At 39.0% G+C, this 27,553-nt stretch overlaps 1 protein-coding gene across 7 annotated transcripts in view; it reads left to right on the top strand.

Moving 5' to 3' along the window:
• The window catches only part of diaph2 (diaphanous-related formin 2), a 381,473-nt gene that overhangs the window by 84,981 nt on the left and 268,939 nt on the right, over nucleotides 1–27,553 (top strand). For all 7 annotated transcript variants that reach the window (XM_067599729.1, XM_067599728.1, XM_067599726.1 and 4 more), the window contains one exon: nucleotides 15,614–15,753. In XM_067599729.1, coding sequence (XP_067455830.1) covers nucleotides 15,614–15,753 — 140 coding nt within the window. The remainder of the gene's footprint in view (nucleotides 1–15,613; nucleotides 15,754–27,553) is intronic.

Genomic DNA, 27,553 nt, shown 5'->3' with positions numbered 1-27,553 from the left:
GAGAATAGGGAGGGAAGGCAGCACACAAAGCAGGCAGGCATGGGCCCTGGTCTTTGATGAATGTCTCTATCTTCAGGCATTAGGTGTTCTATTTTTCATAGCAGGTCCTTCGGCCATGCTGGAGAGAGCTTGGGCCTCACATGCGCATTCGTGCAAGGCGCCACAATCCTCAGAGATGGTGACTAATCCAGGCCTACTGTCTGGGGGCGAGAGTGGCTGCTACCAGCGCAGCCGAAAGGTCACACCTGTCAGAGGTTGGGGAAAAAAAAGAGGCCAGAAAAGGAAGCCAACACTGTAGTGGCCTCTGCTTGAAAAGGTACAGCTTCACAGTGTCTCAAATAGTTTAGCTCACAGACACATGTGCAGACACACACAACAGAGTGTGTGTGAGGGGGACAAATTGCTGTTAGTGAAATAATTGATTCTTCCATTTCATCCATCTGAGCAGAGTCTCACCGGCTACGTCTTCATCTCACATTTTGCGAAGGTTGAGATATTTAATTAATTCACACAAGGTCACATATTGTCTTCTCCGTATGCCTGGTATGTTGAATGGTACTACCCTTTTATTGTTAGTGGTAATATTAATACAGTTCAAGGATACTGTATTTGCAGTATCTCTAATTAATCTTTGGTTAATGGACTCCACCATTGTCCTCTTCATAATGATTTCTCTTTTATTCAATGCCATCTAAACTGTCCCCTGTGCCTCAGCACGTGTGCAAAGCTGTAATTGTTCTGGCTCTTATTAGTTTTGATATTTTTGTTGGTTTGGTACTGCATACTATTTCCCATACCACAGATATTTTAATATCTATTCCTCTACTGTAGCTGCCTATCTCTATGACGATCTATCTCATTAACTATCCATTTATCTTTAGAGTAAGCGCATAGTCTATGGTGGTGACTATATACTTTCTCAGCCAGGTTTTAAAAAATATGTTCTTTTCAGTAAAGCTTTTTGGAAGCCAGTTTCTGCTTTTCCCTGTAATGCTGCACTGTTGACATTATACCAGTGTTCCTGGTGCATGGGAGGCACCACTGCACCTCAACATCGACTAGGCAGCATGCCATGGCTAGGGCATCGGCCTCAATTCAACAGGCAAATTAATCTTGCTTTGTTGGAGTAGTCAAGCTCAACCTGGGAGAGAGTTCGTTTAGCTGTTGCTCTGCTGATGCAAGTGCTTTCTCTCAACTTTGGAGCCTTCATTTATGGGCAGTTAAAGATCTCTCCATCTGTTATTAGGCAGGGGCTGGACACAGATGCTTTGATGAATAGGTATTTCTAGTGCTATTGAATGGGCCACAGGCCCTCGATGGAGACAAACTAATAGTGTGGATATTAGAAGAAACAGTTTTTGTTTCTTGAGACCTCAATGTGAATGCATCCAATAATGGCTGAAATCACACTGGTACTGTATTGCTCTCATTTTCTCTAAATCTATTTCTCTATTTTTCTCTTTCTACATGCACACAAACACACACATACACACACACACACACACACACTTCCTTCACACACTTCCTTCACAAATACACAATGTGTTTCTCTTTCAGTACAGATCACCCCTCTCACCCTTATCTGTTAGCTGTGCTGTCTGTGTGATGAGAAGATAATCTCTCAGTATGGGTTTTTCATGGGAAGATATTTCATAGATCATGTTTTTCCTCTGATGGGGTACCACCAGACAATTTGAAATCCTATTTATCTAGCTAACAGGGAAGAGGAGAGGAAATGTATCTGCGGTTATTAGAGATGAGACGACCCCAATACAGACATGAGAAGGAGATCAAAGCTGACCGCCCTGGAAATAATAACTAAATCCAATGTACCCATCCCACTGCTTTGAGCTTTAGGAAATGCAGAGTTTTTTCTTGCTTTGTGAGTTTGTACATGTACATGTGCATGTGCATATGTGTGGGTATTTGTGTGCACATACATGAGCTCAGTCCAGTCCCATTTACAATCCTGTCCAAGTTGAGGGTCAGTACGAAAAACACAAACATGACCACAGGTACAAACACATACACATACCGGCCATTCTGCTTCTGGCAAGGCCCATTGCCATTCTCCCAGGACTACCATTGTCGTAAATCATGCTTGTCCCCTCCATCAGAATCTGCCCACAGAACCTGTGTAGGGATTGGACATCATTAATGTTCCTGCCAAATCATGTTTACCTGAGCCCAGTTTTTGTCCTCAGTCATCCAGACTATTTTTTCCTCTGTGTTATTTATTGCACATTCTTGGCAGTTTGTTCTCAGGTTAGAGAGGATGACCAGGGAATGATGGGTTTTGAGTTTTATGTGTTGCACTTATAAGAGTGCAAACTATTCTAGGAGCATGGGTTAAATAGAGAAGGTTGCGTATTAGGCTATACCATTAGTTCTATGAGAACAGGCTCCACTGTCAGGCTATATTGGTTTGCCTACTCAAGCTGTTGAGCAGTGCTTTTAAATGTGCATGCTAAGCTGTTCAGATGGCCAGTATACCCTAATTCTGTAACCACAATGTTAGTGAGTCATGAAGTGAAGGTGATGGTCATAGGACCTCCATAGAATTAGGATTACAGTCCATAACCTTTGTTATATTTCACACGTTTTGTCCTCTTAACAGGCTCTATAGGTGAAGTTAGATACTCTCTCCTGTGGCACGAACACAACACAAGGCTGTGACCTTAGGTTGTGCAAGCGCATTTCTGCAACAGGGTGAAAAGGCCAAGCCAACAGAGCCTGATTAACCTCACACAGTATCACAAAAAAGGCTAACAACAAGAAGCACAAGATGGGCAGACATGAAATAATCAACTGATCAACAGGACAGAAACATAGCTGGAACCAATCTGCAAAGGAATACACACCTCAGCTAATCATATGATACCTAAATCACAGCTCAGTGACTGAATTAGGATGTGACTTTTTGTGGTGACGATACAATACATAATAAGTCAGCTGTCCATATCTGCACATATGCATTCATGCATACACCCTTATACAGGCCTGATCTTGTGGATTGCCTAAAAGGACACGAATAGAGTGACTATTGTTTCTGAGCAAGTACACCAGGGCAGTTGACGCCTCCAAGTTAACGTTGTCAGATGAGGGCCAGAGAAAGCTGTAAACTTTGGTGAGAATGGCAGAGACAGGCAGAAGCTCTGCATTGTTGTCCCGAATGCTGGCAGCAGCATGCTGCACCAAATGTCGAAGACAGAGTGGCTCATCACCGCGTTGAGATGGGTTCAGTAGGGGCAGTGTTGGCATCAAAGAAGTCCTTTATTCCTGCTTAAACAGCCATTTACATTATATTGCAAGAATTGCTGGTTCCCTTCTGATTGTCCAAACCAGTGCATTTGATGTGGTGTTCCACTGAAAGTAGGCAAACTTAAAGAGCATTACATGAGCAACAACTGCTGTAAAACAAAACCACTAACTGGACCAATTGAGTGACCATAGGCTTAACTAATGTAGACGGTTGTGTGTGTGTGTGTCTAAGTGTATGGACGCATTCATGTGGATTAGTGGCTGTGTGTGTGTGTCTGTGTGTATGTGTAAAAAGCTACTTACAAATATTGATATCATGTGAGGTAACAAACCTCTGTGTAATATCTCTTGTTCTTATCACTCTAAATCCCTTTATAGTACTCCATTAGCTTTCAGGTTCAGCTGTGCATTCTTGAAATGGCAAGACAAACCTGAACCTACTTCTCCCCATGCCTGATCTGTTGCCTCAAGTTGTTTCTACACACATATTTTTAAGTAGCTCTAATTCCGAAATAAGCCTACCACCCCATACCCATTTAACCCCATATCCTAATGTCTGATTGAAGATTTCGCCCTTGATATCATTCAGTATCAATTCATTATCATTGAATGCCTCACAAGCTTGAAGATTTGAAGAGAGAGAGAGACAGAGGAATGGGTGAGTGAGTGAGTGAGTGAGTGAGTGAGAGAATGCGCCTCATTTACCACCAACTCTCTGAAGACGCTAATAATTTCACTCTAACTGCATGTGGCTATTAGTGCTGGTCTTTGTGAAATGGACTGTTTTTGCAATGAGGCTTGTTTGCATAGAAAGGGGGCAAATTTTGCCCTGAATTTATACATATTACCTAATTTAAATATGTGCAAATAGCAAAGGAGCAACAAGATCCTGTTTGCTTGGCAGCACCGTTAGGAGTGCTTTTCAACCTTCATGGGTGCTTTGTGAATCACGTGGTTCCTGTTTGTCTCATTTACGTATGTTTAGCAGCCACAAAAGCTGCACAATCTTTTTGTGAATTCGCCCCCATAATCTCTTGCAACGTGTTTTGTCAACGAAAGGTAATTGAAGTGTTGTTTATTCTAGGTACAGGAAATGTTATTCAGTTGAATCACTGGAGAAAGCGAAGCAGAAAAGAGGAATATCAGACTAACCTGGACCTTTTGCCCCCATAGTGCATTTGCCCTATCTATGATTTATCAAGGTTAGTCCCTTATGGAGAGGGTCGGTGAAGGAGGACAAAGGAGCATAAAACAGGAAACTCATTCGAAATCAGTGTCAGTATTCTTGTTGATTTATTCATCGTTGCAGCATTGTTTCCCTATTTTCAAACCTGTTTTGTAGTCTTTCTCCAAACTTTTAGTTAGTAGTTGCAGCTCTTGGCTTCATACCCAAGCTCCCAGAGCTGGAAACAAGAGTACAGAGTTCATTAGGCCTTCACACTGCAATCAATGCAGCAGAGACCACAGTGAAAACCTAAATTAGATCCTGTGTGACTTTACCTGCTTAACAGCTCACTTGTTAACCCCCTCCGCTGCGACACTGGGAGTACATGAGGGGGAAACAAGTGCCGAGATGGCTTTACATGCCTTTCAAGTTGTCTTCTGTCGTTATTTGTCACTTTTGTAAAACTGGAAATTTGACTACTTTCTCAACTCATCTCCATATAATATACCTCATGTCTATGTGCTTTTCAAACTTTTGGGACAATATCGAGCCACCTGCTGACCTTGAATTTATTGGTGAGAGGTAGGAGTGTAGTGCATTATCTTGAAAGTAGTGTGGTGAGTCGGTGCAAGGACTTATTTTTAGCGAGTTAGCGGAGGAAAAAAAAATCCATAAGTCTCCGAAATGATCTTATCGTTGGACCTTCAACTTGTAAAACCTGTCCATCAGCAGTCTTTCGGCCTGTGGCACAGAATTTGCTTGTTTTCATATTAAAAAAAACAAACATATTTTATTTCATGTTATAGCTTTACAGTAAATCCTAGTAGTCTCTTGTAGTACACTGCTACAAATAGACACATAACTTAAGACTTCTCTCTGCAGCTAGTGTGCACTCAATTTTACTCACTCTACTTTTCCCACTCTCTTCTACCTGACTTTCAGCGAGCTGGCTGACATCTGCTCCTATCTTTATAGAGGTGTCATTGAAATTCAGTGCATACATGAGTCCTGCAAAGCACAGGGAGAACTGCTTAGAGGAATATTCTGCACCACACACAAACATACCCCACGTGTACGCACACAAAATGCTGAAAATGTGTGATTCGAGCTTTATAGCACTCCATCTTGTCAAGCATTAATTACCTGTAGCATTAATGGCCTTTAGGTAAATACACGCACAGAAATGTATCACAGCATAAAAAAAGAGTATTGAAGTTAATTGAGTAAGATTCTAGTCCATTTTTTTTAAACAATGCAACACCCATAGTGCTTGGGTCTGTGTATGTACTGTATGTGTTGCATTTAGATGTGAAAACGTGTTTTGCGCTCTGTCCAACTAAGGTGCAATGAGAATCAATAGGGCAAGAGCAAAATCTTAACCCAAGTGGCTACAGAAATTAAAATAATACCCCACAGATTTAGCATTGCAATCCAATAATATTGTTGTTGACTGATGATGGACAAAAAAAGGATGCAGCAAAACCAGAAATATCACCTTTTTTATGCCACACATACTTCTGCTGGGTGAAAACCTAGCAAACCTATTTTACCTGTGATGCAATAACTCAATAGCTGCCCACTGAATACCCGCAGTCCACAATCATGTCACTCCCCCCCCCCCCCCCCCCCCCCCATGTTGTTATGAAGTCTTTCATATTTTCATATTACACTGCTGCACACAAGTCTAACTTAAGTACAATATACACTTACAATGGAATATAAATGGGTGCAACAAAAGTTCACCTAGAAATATGTTTGTGACTCTTCTGGTTGATAACACTTGACAACACTGTCTTATTGAATGGTGAGTAAAGCATGGTGTACTGGAAAAGAGTTCATTTTAATGGATAAAACCCTTCGCCACCATCTAAATTTATAGGAGAATGACAGGGGAATATCTCTACTTTCAGCAAAATTGACTTTTACTTAAATTAAGGTATTGCATTTTGTCATCGCTGGGGTGTTGTTTAAATGGACTGACTACTTAAGAAACATGTACAGCACCCATCAACATATCATCAATTAACTAGGAAAATTTAGGGAAGTTATCATCGCACATACTGTAAGTAAGTATGCAACTGTTTTGATGGCATGTCCCTTTAATGTTGTTATTTGAAGAAAAAAAAAAGAGTGATTGCTTCCTGCAGCGATAATTTATCTCTGTCAATAAGTCCTCTCTGTTCTACTCATTGTGTGTTGCTCCAATATAATTCTTTTCTAAACAAAGCTCTTTGATGTGCCAATATTTTATTTATATATTCATTTGCTATGCTTATTGTTGTTCTCCACCACATCTCTCTCTCCTCTCCCTATGTCCAGGCTTTTTTTTTTTTTAAAAAAAAACTGTATTTATCAGTAAACAGCCTCAAGTTCTTGTTGGCTTTTATTCTTTTTCCTTTATTGGACACAAAAATTTCAGTCTTGTAGATGGTTGCTTCGAGTGTTCAGGATCATGTTTCACTGATGTCATTTTCTTTTTGACTCACAAGCATTTAAAATCCTTGCAATTTAAAATTGTTAAAAAGGGCTCAGTTGCTCGGCTTTATTTACGTAGACTTTTTGTTTTTTGGAGCGTCAGCTTCTCTTAGCCGAGAAGTAGATTTGGTTTTGATTTAAGCCGAGCTTCACTGATGGTGACCGACCTACCCCCAGTGCTGTGCGATGATAAGGACTCCAGCTCTCCTTTACTGAATTCACTATCACTGTTTGCATCTTTCGGGGACTGTATTAAACACTGATGATGGTATATTGCAGGTCAACTTTCAGTGGGATTAAAGCTAAGGAAGCTTGCTGTCTGTGCCTATTGGTCTGCCCTCCCCTTGTCCACATCTGAGGCACAGCCAGTAGGATGACCATGTTTGCTGTGTGTGTGTGTGTGTGTGTTTGTGTTTTGACATGTCAGGTTTTAGGTCAGGCTAAAGTTAAAAGTGAAAGGAGAAGGTGAGCCTCTTCAGAGAGGTAAACACTGCTACCCTTGTTGTTTGTCAGGTCAGGGTCAAGGTGGAAGTATTGCAAACAGGTTAACCTTGAACTGACTTTGACTTTGGTTTGAAAGGTTGGGAGAAAAGTGCTACAGGATAAAGAGACATATTTGTCATGATGCCATATAATACAATGCAGTAAGGAATGTCTTTGTTGAAAAATTGTAACCATCACATTCAGTGTTTTGTCATGAAGACTGTCTCTTGCATCACTGAAAAGCGTACTATTTATAAAGAAAAACTGAGAAATATTTTTTTTTTGTGATGCAGCCTTTTACAAAGATAAAAATGTCTTTTCATTCAGCTTTCCAGATGTAGTTATTGCTGATGGGACTGAAGAAATGCGTTTTAGTTCTTTGTGCGTTATTGTCATTGAATGTCTTGATGTTTTAAGTAATGTAAGGCTTTTTTTCTGTGAGAATGACTACATGACAACTAAATTCTAGGTAAGAAAAAAGCAAAAAAACATGGGCTTGTATCTTTTCTGTCTTGTTTGAAAGTCTAAAACCCATTTATGAGAACATGGCCTTTCTTTAACAGAAACATATCCCTGTATAAATTCTACTTCTGAATAAATAAATCTCATATCTATTCAACCCCATGGTTGAGTTGTCCCATATTTTTTTATAACTGACCTTTCAATTTATTTATGCACACACACACACACACAAATATGGAGGCAGCACATCCCTGCTTGTAATTGAATTACCTTTACAAATTATTCTGTGCATTTTTGTGTCAAAATAAAAAGGGGATGGAATTGTTTAATATCCTTTGGCTGTAGTTACTGTGCCACTAGGTGTTCTTACTCTAGACCTTGGGGATCAACACACATATGCACACACAAACACCATGATGCCTTGGCCGCTGCCCAGTGTTTCTTACAAAGTGAACCCTGCAGTGTTATTTTCAAGCTGTGTCCTGGCTAATACCTCATTGTTTCTTTTTCTGTTTTCTTCTCAGTCCGCCGCTCTGTGGTCGTGAGCTTGTGTTGTCTGGACACAAGATGTAATGCCACTAGCCTGATTATTGAGAGAATGTTGTAGGCCTAATTGTGTCTGTGTTATCAGCATGTTGTAGTTACACAGACATGAGAGACTAAAGCTGTCTGCAGATTTTGTTTTCTGACCACAACAGGCAGAAGATAGAGGAAGAAAATAAATAGAAAAAGAAGAAAAAGCCCCTGGTGCGTACAGATATACATATATTTCTTCGTGGATGTCACCCAGGGTTCAAAAAGACCTCATGGATGGACAGAATGAGAGACAGCGACAGACAGATATGAAGAAGAATGTTAAAAAAAAGGGAGAAGTAAAGAGAATGAATTGGAGATGGCGGAGGAGAGAGAGGGGTGAAACGCTTGGCCACATGGTCTGGTGGGAAATCCCCCACTGAGCTGGGAGCCCTGCGCCCTGGTGGCTAGATGAAATGTCTTATCTGCCGGCAGCAGGACTCTGTCCTTTAAGTAGGGCTAGGGAAAACTCATTGTCCAGCCAGCCAGCATCTCAACTGATCCGTGTTCCCGTTGACCTTTACCACTACTGCCAGAGACACATGCCAAACTTTAGATTGTGTTAAATGTAAGATTGTTCATTTATATAACATGTCTCACATGTAAGTATGTGTGTGTGCAAACCTTATTTACTTGCACAGTTGTGTTGACTGTGTTGCTCATAGGTCATGTTTATATCATAAGGGAAAGGATGAGATGTGTGACATTTATTCCACCTGTCTGTAGATTGTCTTTTACCTGTTCTTGTGGTATCTTTCCTCTCTAACTCCCAATGAACAGGAAATTAAGTTAGAACAAGGCTATCATACAGCTTGATATGCACTAATTGCTCAGATTGTATCTGTACTAATTGCTCAGATTGTATCTGTATTATTTTTTACAAAGACCAGTGAGGTACTGTAGTAATTTTTTTATTAATTACACACAAAGAAGGAGTAATTAGATTTTTCATTATTGCATTTCTTTTTGTCTATAACTTTTTGGGGTGGGTGGCGGAAGGGGCTGTGGGGGTGTGCACTAATATGTTTTAATTCACTACTTCCCAAGGACAGTGTTGTAGACATTACGTGAAAATGTTAAATTTACTTGACTTTCCCTTAAGATCTGCCAAGCAAAGGCCTCTTTTCTGTCAAAAATATCACAATAACACCATCAGGTGTTGAGAATGTGTGCTTGCATATCACTCACCTCCCCAATGTAGTTATTTTTGTAAGTCCAGCCTTCAAGGTGTTTCTGTAAGCGATAAGATGTTCTTAGTCACCTTGAATTATGATGAAAGGACGATGGAGTTACAACATGCTTGCAGCTATCGAAGTGTAGAACTAAAAAAACTGAAACAATTTTGATAATAAAATAATCATTTCTGAGGAAAAAATGCCAAATATTTGCTGGTTGCAGCTTTTTAAAGGTGAGAATTTGAATCTCTCTATGTCATAAATGATAGTAAACCGGAAATCTTTGGATTTTGGACATTGCCATGGGCTCTAAGAAATATAACAGGCATTTTTCACAATTAATTGAGAAAATAATCAGCAGAATAATTGATAATGGAAATAATTGTTAGTTGCAGCCCCACAAAACTAGTTTATTACAGTAAATTTAGTGTCTGGACATCATCAGTCTTTGTCCAAGTAACAAGACAACTGTGTCATGGTAGTTAGATGACTTTGTAAGGATTCATTTTTTATACAGTTCTGATACAGTCTCGGTTTTTACATTTTTGTCTTCTTCTCAAAATAAGGCTTATCAATAAGCTGATAGTAACATCTGAGCCTTTGTTTAAATGCCAAACAGTGCTACGATGAATCATGTCATTCAAATGAATACAGTGGTGTCATGATTTCGCTGTAAGGGGAAGCACACGCATTCAGACACAAAGCTTTGGATGACTTTCATGCATGCCATCTGAACAAATCACTGTAACATGCTAATCTCATGCTGTGATGAGACACGAATGCAGTTCTGTTCTTGCATCACTTGCTAATTCACAGAACACTTTAAGAGATAAGAGAGTTGGGAAAACATTGTTTAGAAGATCGCATATGTGCATATGAGAGAGAGAGAGCGGGCACATGCGCGAGAGAGGTACACGCTGAATGGAAGAAGCAGAGGCAATCAGCTATCTCCCAGCTCTAGCTTCCAGGCCAGACACATTGCCGCCATGTGGTTTTTCCAGTAAGCTGACAAAGAAACTGAATAATGTATCTATCAGTCTGCCTGAGTGTGCAGAGCACTGGGCACTGAGGAAGCTGCCAGCTTGTTATAGGCTCATTACAGGTGAAGATGACATGTGGAGGTGTAGCTGCCTTGGCATTGTCTCCCTGCCCTGCCCTCGATAGAAGGCACAGTACTCTGTCACTCCCCGTGGTACGGAGAAAGGGAGACAGAGGTGATAGAGGAGGAGGGAATGGGCCTCAGTGCTCCCCTAACCCCCCAAAATGAAATTGACAGGCTCGCTGAAGTAATTGCTCCCAGCACTATTTTCTTTGGCAGGAAATACTGTTATCGACAAATAGGGGATTCAATAAGCGACAGGAGATGAGGCTCAAGGCTGTGGTCAAAAAGGCTGTGTCTGTCCACTGCTGTTGAGGTTGCGGTGTCTCCTGATGCTCTCTATCTCTGCCCTGCCCTTTCTCCCCTGTACACTTTCTCTCTCTTTTTGTATCTTTCCCGTACTTTATCTGTCTCCCTCATACTCCCTGTCCTCTTTCTTTTTCATTTTTTACATCTTACTACTTAATCACACACTACCCACACAACATCTCTCTCTCTCTCTCTCTGTCATCCCTCCTTTTTTCCCTTGCTCCCTTTCTCTGGGGCCTCTTTTTGACCATTTTCTTCCTCTCCATTTTTGTGAGCCTGAAGGGGAAAACTCTATTACCCAGTAGCCAGCAGGTAATGCCCCCCTCCCTCTCCTCAGATTGTTTCTCTGCTGCCAGTGTGGTGGTGTAATGTTGATATTATCCCAAAGGACTCCATTGATTTGGGCTAGGGTCATGAAAAAGCAGTTTATGGTCAATGTCTTTGGTTTCCAGAGGTCAGGGCATGCGGTGAAACCAGAGCTCTAGCTTTTCTGGACATGATGGTATGCCTGCTGGGAACTGCTGAGAGATAAGAAGATAAATAAAACGGGGGTGATGTGTTTCCCTCTTACTGCCCTATATATTACTGTGAAAGTAATTCAGTCATCTAATTAGCTATATCCAAAATTGAATTACAGTGCTGTAATTGTACTTTCTCTCAAACAGTGTTATTTAGGCCCCCATTGCTTTGCTAAAAGTGCATATATTTACTGTTGAATGTTAAAATTTCATTAGTTGCTTTTACAGTTCAGTTAATTTTGATCTAAGAAGTTGCTGAATACATTTTTTTAAGCTGCAACACCACCAAAGCCAGATCTTGACCACATGTCAGGTGATTAGTCTTAAAACTTGCATGAAATCCACCACTGTGGTTTCAATACAGCTCACCTACCATTAGCTTTCAAACTTTATTCAACAAAGTGCTGACATATCTCCTCTCCACTGGCTACCCAACTATTTTTTAGTATTTGTTATTCATCTAAACTGATCTACTGCAGACAGCCTGGGTTTTGTATTGAAAAAACTTTACCTTTCCTTAAACCTCTCTACGGCAAAAACAGTTTAACTGGTGCAACAATCAAGAATGATGTTTTCAGGGGACGAGCAGCATAGTACATTGTCCCCTAACACTGCTCAACCTGAGAATATAAATGCGCTGTTTGTTTTTTTTCCATTACCATTTGGAAGACAATGAATGCTTATTCTGATTCTATCTTGTTCCTGTGTTCCTGATATGATTTTATAGGACACATGTGATGCACTCTTCCAATCATCTGCTTAAATGGTTATGGTCCGGGGCCTTTGATAGGACCCTTTCCAGGGAGAAACAGCCCTGTTGAAGTCTAATGAAGACTGTAGCTTCAGCCTTCTCCTCAATAGGGAAGGATCCCTCTGGAGACACTACAAGTCCATTCTACTAAAAGTGTTTGAAATTAATGAACACTTTTATTCAGTGTGCCAGTGGAGCACATCTGTGCAGCTGCCTAATGGTCAACTCACACTTTTGTTAGGTATTGTTGTCCTGTATTTGTTCCTGCTTTTTGGGACAGAAGGGTTAAAAGTGCATTACTTACTTAATACTTCAGCCTTGCTGGTGTTTTTGACCAATCTGAATAAGCTTCTTTGAAAGACATTGGCAAGTGAGCAAAACATATAGGCTCATAAGAGTCTAGGGACCAGTCATCTGCCATTTGGCTAAGATGTAACCTGAGTGACTTTATTAAATACAGTTTATTTAGTAGTCTGTGAGATACATCTTGGTAGAATGAGTAGAACATATATCAATTGTTGTTGCACAACCCCATTGTTGCTTTCATAGATCTGTCTGTAGACATCTTCTTGAGTAACCATTGGAGGGCTTTACTTTGGTTACAATTAGAGAACCCTCTCTATCGAGACAACAGAAGATTATTGGGCTGTGATTGAAAAAGTGTATTACTTGAACTATGTACATATCAAAGTGAATAAAGTGGAAAAAGAAGATTGTGTGTGTCTAAAGCGAGACATTTTGTGTTCTTGCAGACGCAGGGAAACGCACACAGTCACAGTTCATTGACTAAACATTTTTCAAAAGTGACTCAACCATGAATGACATCAACTTTTCTTTGAGCAATCATTTCAACAGTCTGTTTCAGAAAATAAGCACTGCCACTCAGGGATTAAAAGCACATAGATTTTTTTTGAAGTACTTAAATAAGCAGAAAAATGTAATTGTTGTGGTTGAACCATCTACGAAGGCAGTTCCATCATTGTTTAAGTTGAACCTTGAAGTGAATATCTCGCAAACTCAAAGTCACCACATTTCACTTCAGGGTCTTGTTAAGTGTCTGGAGTATCTTTCTTTCTCTGCTTCTCTTTCTTTCTACAGTAATTGAGCTTTCAAAGACTGTATAACCAGTTTTATTAGTTTTAATCATTATTTTTTATTTATGTGTCTTGCCATTCATAGTCAATACCAAAAATGATATGGAAACTGTGCTCAGCAGAAATGTGCAACAAAGATTTCTGAGGTAGGTAGTAGCTGAATCTAGATAGTAATGAGAAGGATTCTTACCTTTCTCTATGGCTTAATAACTATCTTACTGTCAGATAAAAAGCTAAGCCAGTCACTCCTCCACATTCACCCGCTGGTGCTTGAGAACAAGATAAATGGGATAAGTGCTCATATAGATCCAGCTAAGAAACATAGAAAAAAAGACACAAGCATAAAAAATTGATTTATTACGAAATCAAACTATAGTTAGGAAAACTACACAGTTACGTGAAAGTACGCTCTCAGGTTTAACTTCCTTTGAGATTTTGCTGTCTTTCATTTGTACAACTGCTAGTATCACAGTATCAGAGCTATGGAAAAATTGTGAAGCCATTACAAGGAAATAATGGCTCAGGTATTCCTAACAAAAATTGCAGTAATATGTCATTTTTGACAAGCTTTTAGTGTAACAAAATGTCATACAATGATAATAGATTAAGATCACATTAGGATTTGTGTGCTTACATTTCCACTTTAATATAATTTTAACAGTGTTCATGGAAAAGATACCCCTTTTTGGTTTTTGGCAGGAATCACCCCTGCAGCTTGAGGAATGGGCTTTTTATATCAGCCTTTGTCAAATAAATACTTTTTGTCATTACTGAGCCAATCAAACTATGAGCTCAGTTTACACCTAAAGCCCATAATTATTGGTAGCTTGCTGTTGTAAGACTTCCTCTGCTGTTTCAAACAAAAAACAAACAAAAAAAAAAATCATGTTGACTCTGCATTGCAGGAGAGCAGCAGGCCTCTCTTTTCTCTAGATAAATGAGCTAGCTTATTACTTCCCAAACTGCCTATTAGCACAGTTCACTTTGTGGGGAACCAGCAGTGCAGGGATGAACAGAGTGAATTTGGCCTAGCAGTCTGGTTCAGGCATATCTGATGCAATTTCTCCTGCATGTTTCCTCATTTTGTTTTATGTGGTACCTTAACTCAACCTCCACCTGCAATGTAGCTTATGTTGAGAAAAAAACATGAAAATTACTAATTAATAAAAAAGGTTGCTCTCAATAAAGTCACAGTAAAGTCATTACAGTGTGTGGTGGTATATTCTGATTTTCACCTTATATGTTCCTGCGACCGACAAGCACCTGTCTGAAAATACTGGCTGTGCATGGGGAGTTCTGTCCTTTTATGAAAATTACTAATTTAACACAGATTTGTTCTTGGAGCATGTACCAAGAATAGAAATAATGCAGTCAAATTACTCAATTTGCAAATCTTTGTTATTTGTATTCCTCAAAATTTAAGTTGATTGCTGGACTGCATGGATGCAATGTCAGACCTACAATGGATTCAATCAGTCAGTAACTTTGGAATTAAGTTGTAGCTCAGTGTAATATAAAAAGTTGACTTCAGTGTGTGCTGGGAGTGTATAAATGTGTGTTTCCCTGCTGTGGTGCAAGTGTGTATTGCTGCCAATAGGCAGTCTCATTGTGTAAGCATCAGTGTAGCAACATGTCCCGAGAGACCTCTCTGGAGATTATACACAAGAATCCATTTACTTCAAGCATGAGCTGCCACAGATATCATGTACTGTAGAGCCTGTGTTTGGCACTCAGTGAATATTGTCCATCATTAGAGTCTTGGCTGATTGAGAAGAAGAGAAGTTGGCCAACACATTTCTAGACATTTCAATCAGTCATCCTCTTTCTGAAACACAAACATTTTGGCCAGCTTTTTATCACAAACACCTTGGTGAGAAGCCAAATTTTAAGTTGTTCAAACTGCTTGTAATTTATCAAACAGCTGCACCTACTGAGAGCACAAGATACCTACTTAGCAATATAACATCCTTTTCTCTCTTAACTGTCTTCTTGAATGACAGAATATAGCTGTTTAAAAAAAATTAGTGCTTCTTAAGCTACGTAAGTAAAAGTGGGTTTCTTCTCATTTCTTGAACTGTAATTATACATTAACACATCTGTTTATTTAGAAATACACTATTTGTTCAAATCAAGCTTGGATTTCCTTTAATGTTTTTCACAATTTCCTTTTGTTATTGATTACCATTGTTGTGCAGGTCATAGTATTGGATAATTAATGATAAATGTCCTGTTGATATTTTGTTTGCAGGGTGGACTAAGGAACAGCAAGCATGAATGTACACTTTCATCCCAAGAATACGTCCATGAGCTGCGTTCTGGCATCACAGAAGAAAAGCTGCTTAATTGCCTGGAGTCCCTCAGAGTGTCTCTCACAAGTAACCCCGTCAGGTCAGTAACTCAGGCTCTTTTCACACACCGCAAACTGTGCTTTGTAGCTGGGAATTATTTGAATATTTGCAAATACTACAGCTCAAAGCATTTCTTTGAGTATCTTCTATTATTGGCATAATGATAGAAAGCTCATCAAAGGAGGGCTCACTTCAAATTTCTCCTTTTTTGTTCACAACTAAAAAAAAAAACTGATGTTATGAAGACTCATGCTGTTGAGCTGGCTACGCAAGATCAACTGCTACTTAGTTTGTGTTTCTACAGTCCCTATTATCCCTAATTTACATGAACACATCATTTAGCAAGGCAGACGTTTTTCTCTGGACATGAAAATTTTCATTTGAACAAATTACTTTTACACACAACAGGTGTGCACAGCTGGAAATACTGTAATATTTCTCACCAGTGATTGCCGGCACTTCATATAAGATTTTCCAGTTGTGCTTAATGCACAAAAAACAGGGGGGGGGATCCTATGGAGCAAAAGGGGATGTTCTATTTTTTGTGATTGTTTTAAGTGGATTTATGGCTGATTAATGTAATGCTTGACACATCTTAAAATTTTAATGTTAAAAAGATGAACATTTGAACTTGATTATATATTTATTTTTACTTACTTCTAAACATCTCTTTTACTTTTTTCTATAGCCCTGTTTACACTTACTGAAAACATACTAAAGTGTGTCTTAGACAGCTCTTAGTACACTACACTACATGGCATCCTGACTTGACTGAAAAAAAGGACTTAGCTATGTGTGTGGAACAGGAGGACAAACCTTCTACACACAGTGGATTACCCAACAGCTTGGACTAGATGATAAAGTATGTGCACAAGCCTTTTTACTCATGCTACCAAGCTATATGGGTGAGTGCAAATGGTTATGTTTGCTATGGAGCAGCACAATTTGCATATTGGGCAAATTTTGATGAAAGGGGTTGACTGCTGTCCATCTTAATGATATGGACATATCTAGAGAGGAAGTTATTAGATCTAAATAAGGCCTTGGATATGTATGTGTAGGATGTACGTTAAAGATGAGCACAAATGTATTTTTACTCCAGCAGTACATACAATTCATTTTATTCCTTTGTCTATTTATTTGCATTTAAAGAAGAGAGGAAATATAGCTTTATTATTGCTTATTCCTTAGATATATGATCAATGTTATCCACAGTGATCAGAGCAAAGTGCTGTCTGCTGGACCTATTTCTATTTGCATATAGGTAGAGTAACCTCATAGGACTTGTTCCATGTGGCTTGATAGCTAAGTTAAACAAGAAAGACACATAACATCAACTTTAAACAAGCACAGCCAATGGTACAGCTGGCTAAATGAGCACAAGCTTATAGTCATTGGCAGTGTGTCTGTCATTCCAAACCACTCTGTCCATTAAGCTCTAATAGATAGGAAGACTGGTTTTCCACATCAGAAAGCCAGACATTTTGAGACCTTAATAAGCATGTGGCTCTCACCCAGAGATCAACTCTGTGTCATGTGTACAATCTGCCTCCAATCTACCAAAAGTAAAAATGGCCAGTGCCTGCAATTCTTCTCTTTATTCTATTTTAAACTCATATAACATTATTTTCAACATATAACGATATTTTTTTTTTCTCAGCTCAGTCCTGTTGAGCTTTGATTGGCTCTTGAGTCATTCATTATGAGGCTTCACTGATTTTGTAAGCCTTGTCTCCACTTGTTACCCAAATTCTCTGCCTTCTCCCTTTTAAATGTGATCTTCAATTTTAATTTGGTCCCACTAGTGCAAAGGAACCCTTAGTGACAGCAGATCCTCTAAATTATTTACCAGCCCACTGCTGAAGAGATGTTTCTTAATGGTGAATCAATAAATGGTGCATATTAATTGGTTATTGGATAAGTGGAATACTTTTTATGTTGACCCTGTGTACAGAGAAAGGACCTGCCAGCCTGGCCCCAGATTAGCATTTATTTAATCTGTGTGTTAGTACCAGTATTATAGCTGAATCCCTGCATTAACCAATTTGAAAGAAAAGGCAATACAGTTTGTGCTCTCATTAAAATCCTGTGTATTCACTACAGCAACAGGGGCTCAACAATGAATAAAGAAATGGATAGAATGGACATTTTCATTCATCTCACTCTTCTTTCATATCAAGCTTAGAAGAGGAAGTAATCCAACCATGGGAGTCGACCACATGACACATCGGTTTGATTCAGATGGCTAACGGGTGACATTAGCTAGTGGTACATACAGAAAATAAATTATACATAGATTTATAATGTCCTAAACATAACACTAATACACATTTTATATATTGTATGTTAGGTAGTATAATGAATAGCCAAGTAGCTAAGTAATTATCCCTCGAGTGATTGCAGGGCTCTGAAGTCAGTCTCCACAGGCTCCTGCGAGCTGTGGGGAGCCAAGTCAGCCTTTCCACTCTGAAAGGCCAACTGGTGCCGAGGGGATGTAAGTGAGGCCAGGCCTGCCCTGTGGGTGTTTTCAAATGGCTGAACCTTTGACCAGCATGTAAGGGACCAGTGCTTTAAGGAGGAATGGCCTCCCACGGATGGCCAGGTCCATACAGGGAGAGAGGCACCTTTGGGTGCCTGAGGAGGAGGACTGTGCGAATGTTGACTAACACCGGTCTCCTGCTCATCTTTACGCCTCTCATTATTTCTCTCCTGGGGAAAGGTGCTGATTATTTCTTGAGGCATGGATAAGGTTTCCCCTAATTAATATGAATGCACTTAATTGTCATGGATCACAACACACAGGAAAGTCACATTTGGTTTGCTACTCCTCTGACTCCACTATGTTAATGTAACCTTTGTACGGTATGTTATCATATAGCTACTGAAAATAACCACGAAGGAGATGACAGAGCAGTGCATTCATGCTTGTTTTAATTCGCACCTTAGAATAATGATCAGCTGGCCTGCCTTCGGGTATTGATAATCTTGGGAATTTATTGTTGATCATACCTGAAAAAATAGCAGATTGGTTGTACCATGTAGTAATAAGACTGTATACAACATATATATGTATGTGTGTGTGTGTGTGTGTACTTTTCATAATTTGCTACCATTCTTTTGTATTTCTAGTTGTGCCTCACAGTTTATTGTATTGAACAGTATTTCTCATTATAGAGACAAACTTCCATTTCAGCAGAAATGCCAATGTAGAGTCAAGAGCTGATTATTTTCTAGTATTGCAGTTTTCTCACAGTTGAAAAGGCCAGATAAACATTGTCTGAGCCTGTCTTTTCTGTGTTCAAACGATTAGGCCCTGATTTTTAAGTCAGGGCTCGCATTTATCAAACATTGTGGTGAAGGAAGAATCAATCCTAAATGGAAAAAAAAAATCCTTGGAGTAATGCATATCTGGTCTTAAACTCCTATTGGCTTATGGATAAATATTTTAATATTGTTAAATGTATCAATATTCTTGACCTAAGTAATCCTATCTTTGTCAGGATTCAAGAAAGCTGCAGAGGTTGTCAGCTTGTGACAAAGGATTCAAAATATCTGTTATGACAGGAGGTTCTTTTTTATTTATTTTTTTAAACGTCCACTCATTTTTGGCTTCTCTTGCACTTAATATGTCGGCCAAAAATAGCCTCTGCACATCGAGAGATAGATTCTTTTCTCACACTAATAAAACCAAGAATTGATCCAGGGCACATTACATAAATGGACTGATGAAAGATCAGTCCTTTACAGAACAAGATAAGATAGATAAGAACAGATCCACACAAGGTTACTGTGCTAAGCAAGAAAAGTTGTGATAGATATCTGTGTCATTTGGATATATGACAGCAGTTATACATGATTTCATACTATACATCTATAGAAAATAACTGTGCTCTGTGTTAAAACACTGAAGACATTTGACACTTAGGTGATGATTTAAATCAAAACAGTACTTTGTTTTATTAACCATTAAACTGAATTCTGTACGCTAAAGTCTCAACATCAAAGTGCTGTTGTTCTTCACAGTGAATGCTTACCATTGCTTTTTGTTTTTCCTGTGATGTTTGGGCAGCCTGCTAATTTGCTCCCAGAGGCCTGTGTTTGTCTAATAGTTTAATTGGCTGGGCTGTGCACCTGTTTGGCAGCGCAGGTGGCCACAGGGCCATTGTGCTGAGGGCCTTATCTCCCAGGCAGTCCCACACAGGTGTGTGGCATGTAGCCTTTGCAGATCCACCCACAGATGGCATTGCCTGGAGCATCCACTGCCTACTCTGTTTTCACTCTCTTCTTCTCAGATGCCATGTTTTCTACTTCTCATTCTGTCAAAAATTTCCCCAGCCAATTATTTATCCTCTACTTCATTCTCCCCCTTTGAATTTTGTCATTTGGATACTCGCTTCTTAATTTAGAAGTGTCAGATTGACTTCCCACTTTTCATTAATTTCTTAATCCACTGACATGAAGTGAGATGCCAACTTACAGAAAATTACAACCCTCTTATTTTCTCATTTGGTGGGAGAGGAATCCTGTGGTGTTTCAGTCTGGCCTTATTTTTCACAGCCATTTCACAGTTTCTTTACTCTTTTCTCACACACTTGAAAACTGTGATAGGGTCCATGTAAAATACATCTAATTTAATCTCTATTTTAATAAGCAAAACATGTTTTTCCCTTTACAGTTACCAAAGCAAACACTCACTGTTTTAAATCATGTATGTCTAGAATTTTGTTTTTGCAGCCGCTGCTGCTGCTGCTGCTGCTGATGATAACCTAGTTTTACACTTTATTTGATAACGTCAATGTAAAGCAGCTTCATCAATAGACCTTCCAGTATAAAACTAGGAGAGTGGCCAGCAGAGCACATATCCACGGCCCCAGCTGCTGAGTTCCCTGTGTTTAGCCTTCAGCGTTACACTATGACTCTGTCAAATCCTGACAGTGACTTCCATATTAGATCTGCTAGCTCTCAGATCCCTAAGACATATTTAAGCAAAATTGAACTTGGCTCCTAACTTTTCATTATATGAAATCTTCACGGCACAAGTCAGACATTTTCTCGGGGGGCATTTTCTTGTGGGGTCTTTCTGTGGAGGCGGGAGAGACATTTGCTGACACCAGAGTTTCTCCCTGTGTCTGAATGCTCAAGGTGTGGGTTGTTGTGATGATCTTGCCGCTCTGCCACACAGGGTGTCTCTGAGACTGAATCAGTCTCACCAGCTTTTCTCAGCTGAATGCTTGTAGCTGACTGAGCACCGAAGGTTGCATGGAACACTAGTAATGGGCTTTTTATGAGCTTTGAAGTTACTATGGCTGCTAACATAAAGCTGCTCGTCCTGTTGACTGTCTGTCCTAATGCCCAGCGTGAGAAAGCATTCAAGAGCATACTGAAAAAAAGACATTTATGCCAAGTACAGTGGTGGTGCCCCATGTAAGTCATTCACAGAACCCAAATTCCCTCAACTCATAATCTATGTGCATTATTTGATTTTTAACAAACAAATTAACTCTTTTTTTGGGCATATGCTTTCTGCTTTAAATACTGAAATATCTCCTGGAAGGTGAAATGGTGTTACGTGATTGTCTATGACACATACAGTTTAAAGCAAGACAATTAAAAGGTGTCAACAAAAGCCAATCCCTTTTGCACAAATGTTTTTTTAATAAGTAGCACTAAGTGATATTCTTATATCCCCGCCACTTCCTCCCTTGGCCTCGTCTGTCCAATAGCCAATTAACACCAGCACAAAGGAGCATATCCATCTGTCTATATGCTATTGTGACTACTTGAACAAATATGAACATCTAAACGTCTCACAGGTTGTATATTCCCCCCTTGACAGCACAGACCAGAAGTCTTGTCTGGCACAGGCACAAAGTGTGAGTAGTGGCTTGTAATGCAACTGCAATGAGTTAACACTACACTGATGAATGCTACTTGTTTGAGGATTTAGGTACAGTAGACATCAGTGTGCCAGCTCTGTCTGACACAGATTCTTCACAGAGATGAATAACTGTTTCAACTTTCTCATTTTTGATGTGGAAATAGCTCCCTATCTCAGTGAATCATCCATAATTGATCCTCTGTATTCACTTTTTTTTTATCCTGGATAGAGCTTTTGTAAGCTCAATCAGACTCCATGTCAATTTGAAAATTTTAAATATAGCGTTAAAAGACATGATGTCCTTAGAGGAGTTCATGGGGAAAGGCTTCCACAGGGCACATGACAATCTGATGTCTCTGTACTTTGAGGATCAAGCCACCATTTCTTCCCATTCCGTCGCTTTGTTCAGTAATGGAAAAATAGTCATTTGATTTTCTACCATGGCGATTAAGATTTGACATTCTCCAGGAGGTGATATGGAAAGAGAGACACAAGATATCCAAAAATCTAGCCTGTCAGGGCTATAACATGCATCGCTGTTGCCACAGCAAAACAAGTAATGTGGGGTGGAAGGTTTCTAATGGAGTAATGTTTTTTATACTGTGTTGTGGGACTCTACTCTCTAGACTCTCAGTGCTATTAGAAACCACTCCCAACCACCCTGAAGGCCTCAGACAAGTTTGTTCTGTCACTTGTCAAGGAGAAACAAGACAGAAAAGATTTGGAAATTACATAATTATTTACTTGACGTGTATAGGAAATAGAATTCAATGGTTCTCGTTTTCTTCAAAAGTAATAGAAATACTTTGCTTATTAGTGAATCCACATTTATTCAGGTTGGTTCTATCATTCTCATTTTATAGTATTCAAAGACATTTATTTGACTGTTAAATTTGGTAAGAAATGTTATAACACTGTCCTCAACGGACGTGACGAGCAGTCAAAAATGAGCAAGTTAACTAGTTTTTACCCTTGCGGCTGACTTCAGAGTTGACGTTCGCCCTTCTTCCTCAGAGGCAGTGAAAACGATTTTGGAGACATAAATGTCCTCAGTGTCTGGGTATATTTTAAGAGTGATGCCTATTTCATTTTATGACACCATCTGTTAACCTCCTAGATAGCCATATCTGTTATGGCCCCAGAGTGATACATACATAATTCAGAAATATCTGATTTGAATTCCATATTGATTTAGTTGGAAATTATCTTTCACAAGTATAGGAAATAACTGGTATATTACTGTACTATGAATCTAAATGTAAATCTCTAAATGTATTGTCATTTTTTTACCAGCTCTTATTATCCATTCTTTTTCTAATTTTGGCAGTATGATGCCTTTGGATGCAATAGTATATGTGATATAGTGCTTTTGGTATCTTATCCTACAGCTAAACAAAAATTGAGTTATTCAATGTATTATTCAGTATATTGCAAAGATATTTTCATGTTTTCTGATATGTGGGACATAACCCAGAATCCCATGTGATCTGAGTCCATATTTAACAACATCTGAGCAGGAAGTCTGTCCAATCTAGTTCAAATTCTCAGAGTGATGCATATTTGCTGCTACTCTTATCTTAGGAATAAAAGCATTAATAAACTTTTTGAATCTATGAAAGTCATTCTGTCTGCTCCAGGATATAGGAAAGCTGCTGAGCTGCTAATGTTTTAGTTCCCAGCAGATAGCAAGTAATAGGTCAAACATGCGCACGCATTGTGGTAGGTGTACACTGACACTTTGCAAAGGTTTTTATACATGTACTGTAGAAGGTGAAAAAGCTTGAACAAAATGGCAACTTTTGACTTTGAAAATAGAATCTCTCACTTTCTCTTTCATAGAAATGCTTCCCTCTGCATTTCCCTCTCCATGAAAGATCAAACTCATCCTCTGCGGAAGTCAGAGGAATGTGTAGATACATCACATCAAACTGGATGATCCTTTCTCTGATCTTCTGCAACATATACAGATTTACAGTATACCCAACAATTAGGGGTGCAACAGATCACAAAACTCACGGTTTGGATGGTATCACTGTTTTGAGTCATGGATCAGATCAATTTTTGGGTCAGGCAAAAAAAAAAAAGAAGGAGACAAACAACTTAAATTAAAACAACATTCAAGAAGTCCAATATTTAAATAAAATCATATAATATATAAGATATTCAATACACAATTGATAAATTAAAGTGCAATATGAGGCATGATACTGTTGTCCTTTAAACATGGTAGTGAATGAAACAATAGTCTGTGTCCACATCATCAAAACCTACAAATATGAACACGTCTTGTCCTGCAGCTTAGATTGTTGAACGAGCCACCAAACAAACATTCATCAGGGAAAAGTGCACCGCTAACATCAGTTAGCAGGCTAGATAGCTAATTAGCTGCTCAGCTGCATTTAACAGCATGTAAACATACCTGCAGATGTCACTTCGGACCTGTTAGATGCTGGTTAGCTTGTTTCTCTTCAGGATTCCTGTTAGTGAAACACTGTTCATGACTTGTACTTACAGCAGTTTGTTTACTTTGTCTCCAATGAGACATTAAATTTTGCAATTAATCCGAGGTTCACATGTGTGCCGAACCGTGGGGGGTGATCCGTATGGATCACGGATCAACTATGTTCCGTTACACCACTACCAACAATTAAATTAATTAGTCCAATCAACCAGCAATCTGCCAGTTCTACTACTGGTTTCTCTATATCTTCACCTAGCAGTGAAGATTGTTGTGTGGGAAGCCTCTGTATTATTCAGGGGATAATTAGAAATTTCAAGAGTGTTTTGCACTCTGTTGGGGGTCATTTCAAATTGTCTGGGGGGCATGGTGTGCTGTTAGCTGTCTGCACTGACTGGTTGATTTAATTCTGATAAAGAATTCCACTCCCCGGTATCACACACTCATGCGTACACATACAGCCACACCGCATACAGACACACACACACACACACACTGTTCCTGCCTTCATTTAGTTTAGTTTTGCATTCTAGCACACACACAGACAAGCACATAGACACACAAGCACCTTCAGTTCCACCAGAAAAAAATGAACAGTCATTTATGTAGAAGGCCTGATCTTCATCTTTGTTAAAGTCACGTTTTGGAATCACGCTGAGACTCAAATACCATTAGAAGTGCAAAGTGCTCCTTTTGAGTACTGCACTGCTCCCTCTCCTACCTTGCTTGACTACACTAGAAATCATATTCTTGGAGTGCTGACACCAGGAATATTGTCCTCAGACTGTGTTACTAGCTTTAGTACTTATACCAAATATCAGAACTGCTTTTCTTGGTTCTGTGAACAGCTCCTGAGCTGTAGCTCATGAAGTTTTTTTTATTATACATTTATTTTGGAGCACCAGTTGAAGAGACACCACCTTCTGAAATAGTTATTCTATACAGCAAATTAGATGTGTGACATTACAAGTGTTTTGTATTGTTCAGCTATTACTTGTTCTCTTCATTACATATAAGAACAACGCCAGCCAGCAGGAGACAGAAACATGAGCTATTATCAGGACAACTACATGGAGTGACACAGCACCTGTCACTTGGATGTAATGTAACCTGGAGTTACATGTATAGACATCAACTGCTCATTGTTCTTTTACAAGGAGAATGATGAGCACAGGTCAATGATTTTGGCTCTGCTGGATGCACAGGATACCTGTTAGGCTTAACAGTCAACAGTCTACAACCTCTTAAAGGAGAAAGAACATTTGTAGATTAATATTATGAAATAAGACAAATATCCCTAACCCTAACAAACTGAAGTATACTGTCACCAAGATGTACAAATCTACATGAACAGCAAACAAGAGAATTAGCTTTTGTTATATGAGCTCAAACAGAAAATTTAAGCAGTGCGATCACATATATTTTATGAATCATTCAGTGCTGCTCATCTGTGTTACTTCTAGATTATGAGGTGAAAACTCCTGTGTTTTCTTTTGACTGTAGTAGACAATAGTTTCGAAGGCTATTGCCTTAAACACTAAAATTGTCCGTGGACAATGTTTGATTTTAATCAGATAAATGAAAGCTATAAAGGACATGTAAGAAAAAGGAATGGCTAATGGCTATCATATTATTTTTTGCAGAACAGAAAAGTACAGTTAATATTTTATATCTAATATCTCTCATGCCCTGTCCATTATAGTTATTTCGGCAAGCTATTAAATTGGTCGGGGGATAATGTAGCTCCATGTTTGGCATGGTAAATCACTAAGCAGACACTGGTGGTGCTCGGTTTCAAGCTATAATGTTCAGAGCTATTTGTTGCACAGAGCATTGGGCCTCTATTGGAATACTGTAGTGTTGGATAGGTCAGTACACCCATAGAGGGACAGTTGTATGGCTTTGCCTGTAATACAATATGAAAGATATTGCACTTGCACAGAAGCTCTCTATAACACAGCTCCCCATCTAGCCATGATAAAATAATAAAACCGGTCTATAGACTGAAATCAATGCGTGTACAAGCCATCTAAACAAAAGACCAGTGATCAGTCAAACAGAAAGGGTGAGACAATGCCTGCCTATAACTTTTCCTGTTGCTTTTTTAGATACTTACTGTGGCTAGTGATGTGTACCAACATGTGCTTTGCCATTTTTTCACAAACTCTACACTTTGACCACACTCTTTGCTACCTCGCCTCACATAAGAAGTATAGAGATTGGATGAATGTTTGTTCATACATAACTACATTTGTTATGTCAGGAAGTCAATAATGTCTTTTGGCCTTTTGGGAAACAAATGTTATTTTACAGGAAGACAGATGGTCATCTGATGTCAAGACATTTTGAATGTGTTGTATTAAGTTTACAGCAAAGAAATATCATCAAAAATCCAGAAGGTAATGGACTTTTGATAAGGCTGAATTGTTTTTGTGAACATACACAGATTAATGTGATTCCTTGGCAGTGTTTTGCCAGTAAACATCTTGTTTACATCTATCTTTATGTTTGTGGGCTAAACCGTGAGATTTTCAAGACATACATTTTATAGAAGTTAGCATAACTACAACATAATTGCGTCAAGCCAGCAGAAATAAACCAAAAATATATAATAAGAAATTGCTTCCCTAACACCGACCATGAATTTTTCATTTTGCCTGCGGAATATACATGATTGCAGAAAGTAACACAATTTGGTGGCACTTAACTAGAGGATTATAGCCATCAATATTAGATGAACAAGTTCTCCCCCATGTTAATGAAATCCTTGGATGTATGCCCATATTAGGAGAAGAATCTGATAAGGAAAGACTTTCAATCTCTTGTTCCTTCACTTTTGAATCGCAACATTGATATTTTAATGGCCACCAGAAACAAGCACCTTATGTTTAATCAAACATGAGCTTTAGCCACGTCTAAGATACAGATTTTTCAGCTCTGCTTCCGAGGCAACAAGGGTTATCTGATTAGAATGCCCACTGATACTCCTTTAAGCTTGTAAATGTTATTGATGTTAATGCTTATGAGGGAAAGGTAGAAACAGGCTGCTGGGCCGGCAGCCTGTTGCAGTGGACAATAATAATATTATTACTGCAAGTAATACTACCAGTATTAGTGTTATTAGTATTGCTATTTGTGTTAATAGTTGTAATAATGTGTTGTCCACTGAGGCAGTTTCTCCGATGAACAGAGAGGGCATTGCATAACCTTGAGACAACTGTGGAAGTACCATCTCTCATTTTCTTTGTTGTAACTTTGAGGACATTTAGAAGGCAAGCTGCAGAGGACCTAGGGGTATACGTGAGGGGACAGAAAATGATAGAGATCTGCAATGTAGGGAGGAGCCAAAACATTTAGTACCTTAAAAACCTTGAGGAGGAACACATTATGTTGCAACCTGAAGAAAAACATACATTTTTGATGACAAAATTACTCTGGAAATGATTCCAGTCCCACTCCTTTTTGTATCAGTCCTGTTTCAGTCCAACAATAATAGAGAGAGGA

This window comes from Thunnus thynnus, chromosome 9 (assembly GCF_963924715.1).
Source record: "Thunnus thynnus chromosome 9, fThuThy2.1, whole genome shotgun sequence".
Classification (NCBI taxonomy): Eukaryota; Metazoa; Chordata; class Actinopteri; order Scombriformes; family Scombridae; genus Thunnus; species Thunnus thynnus.
This window is presented reverse-complemented; position numbering and strand designations above follow the sequence as displayed.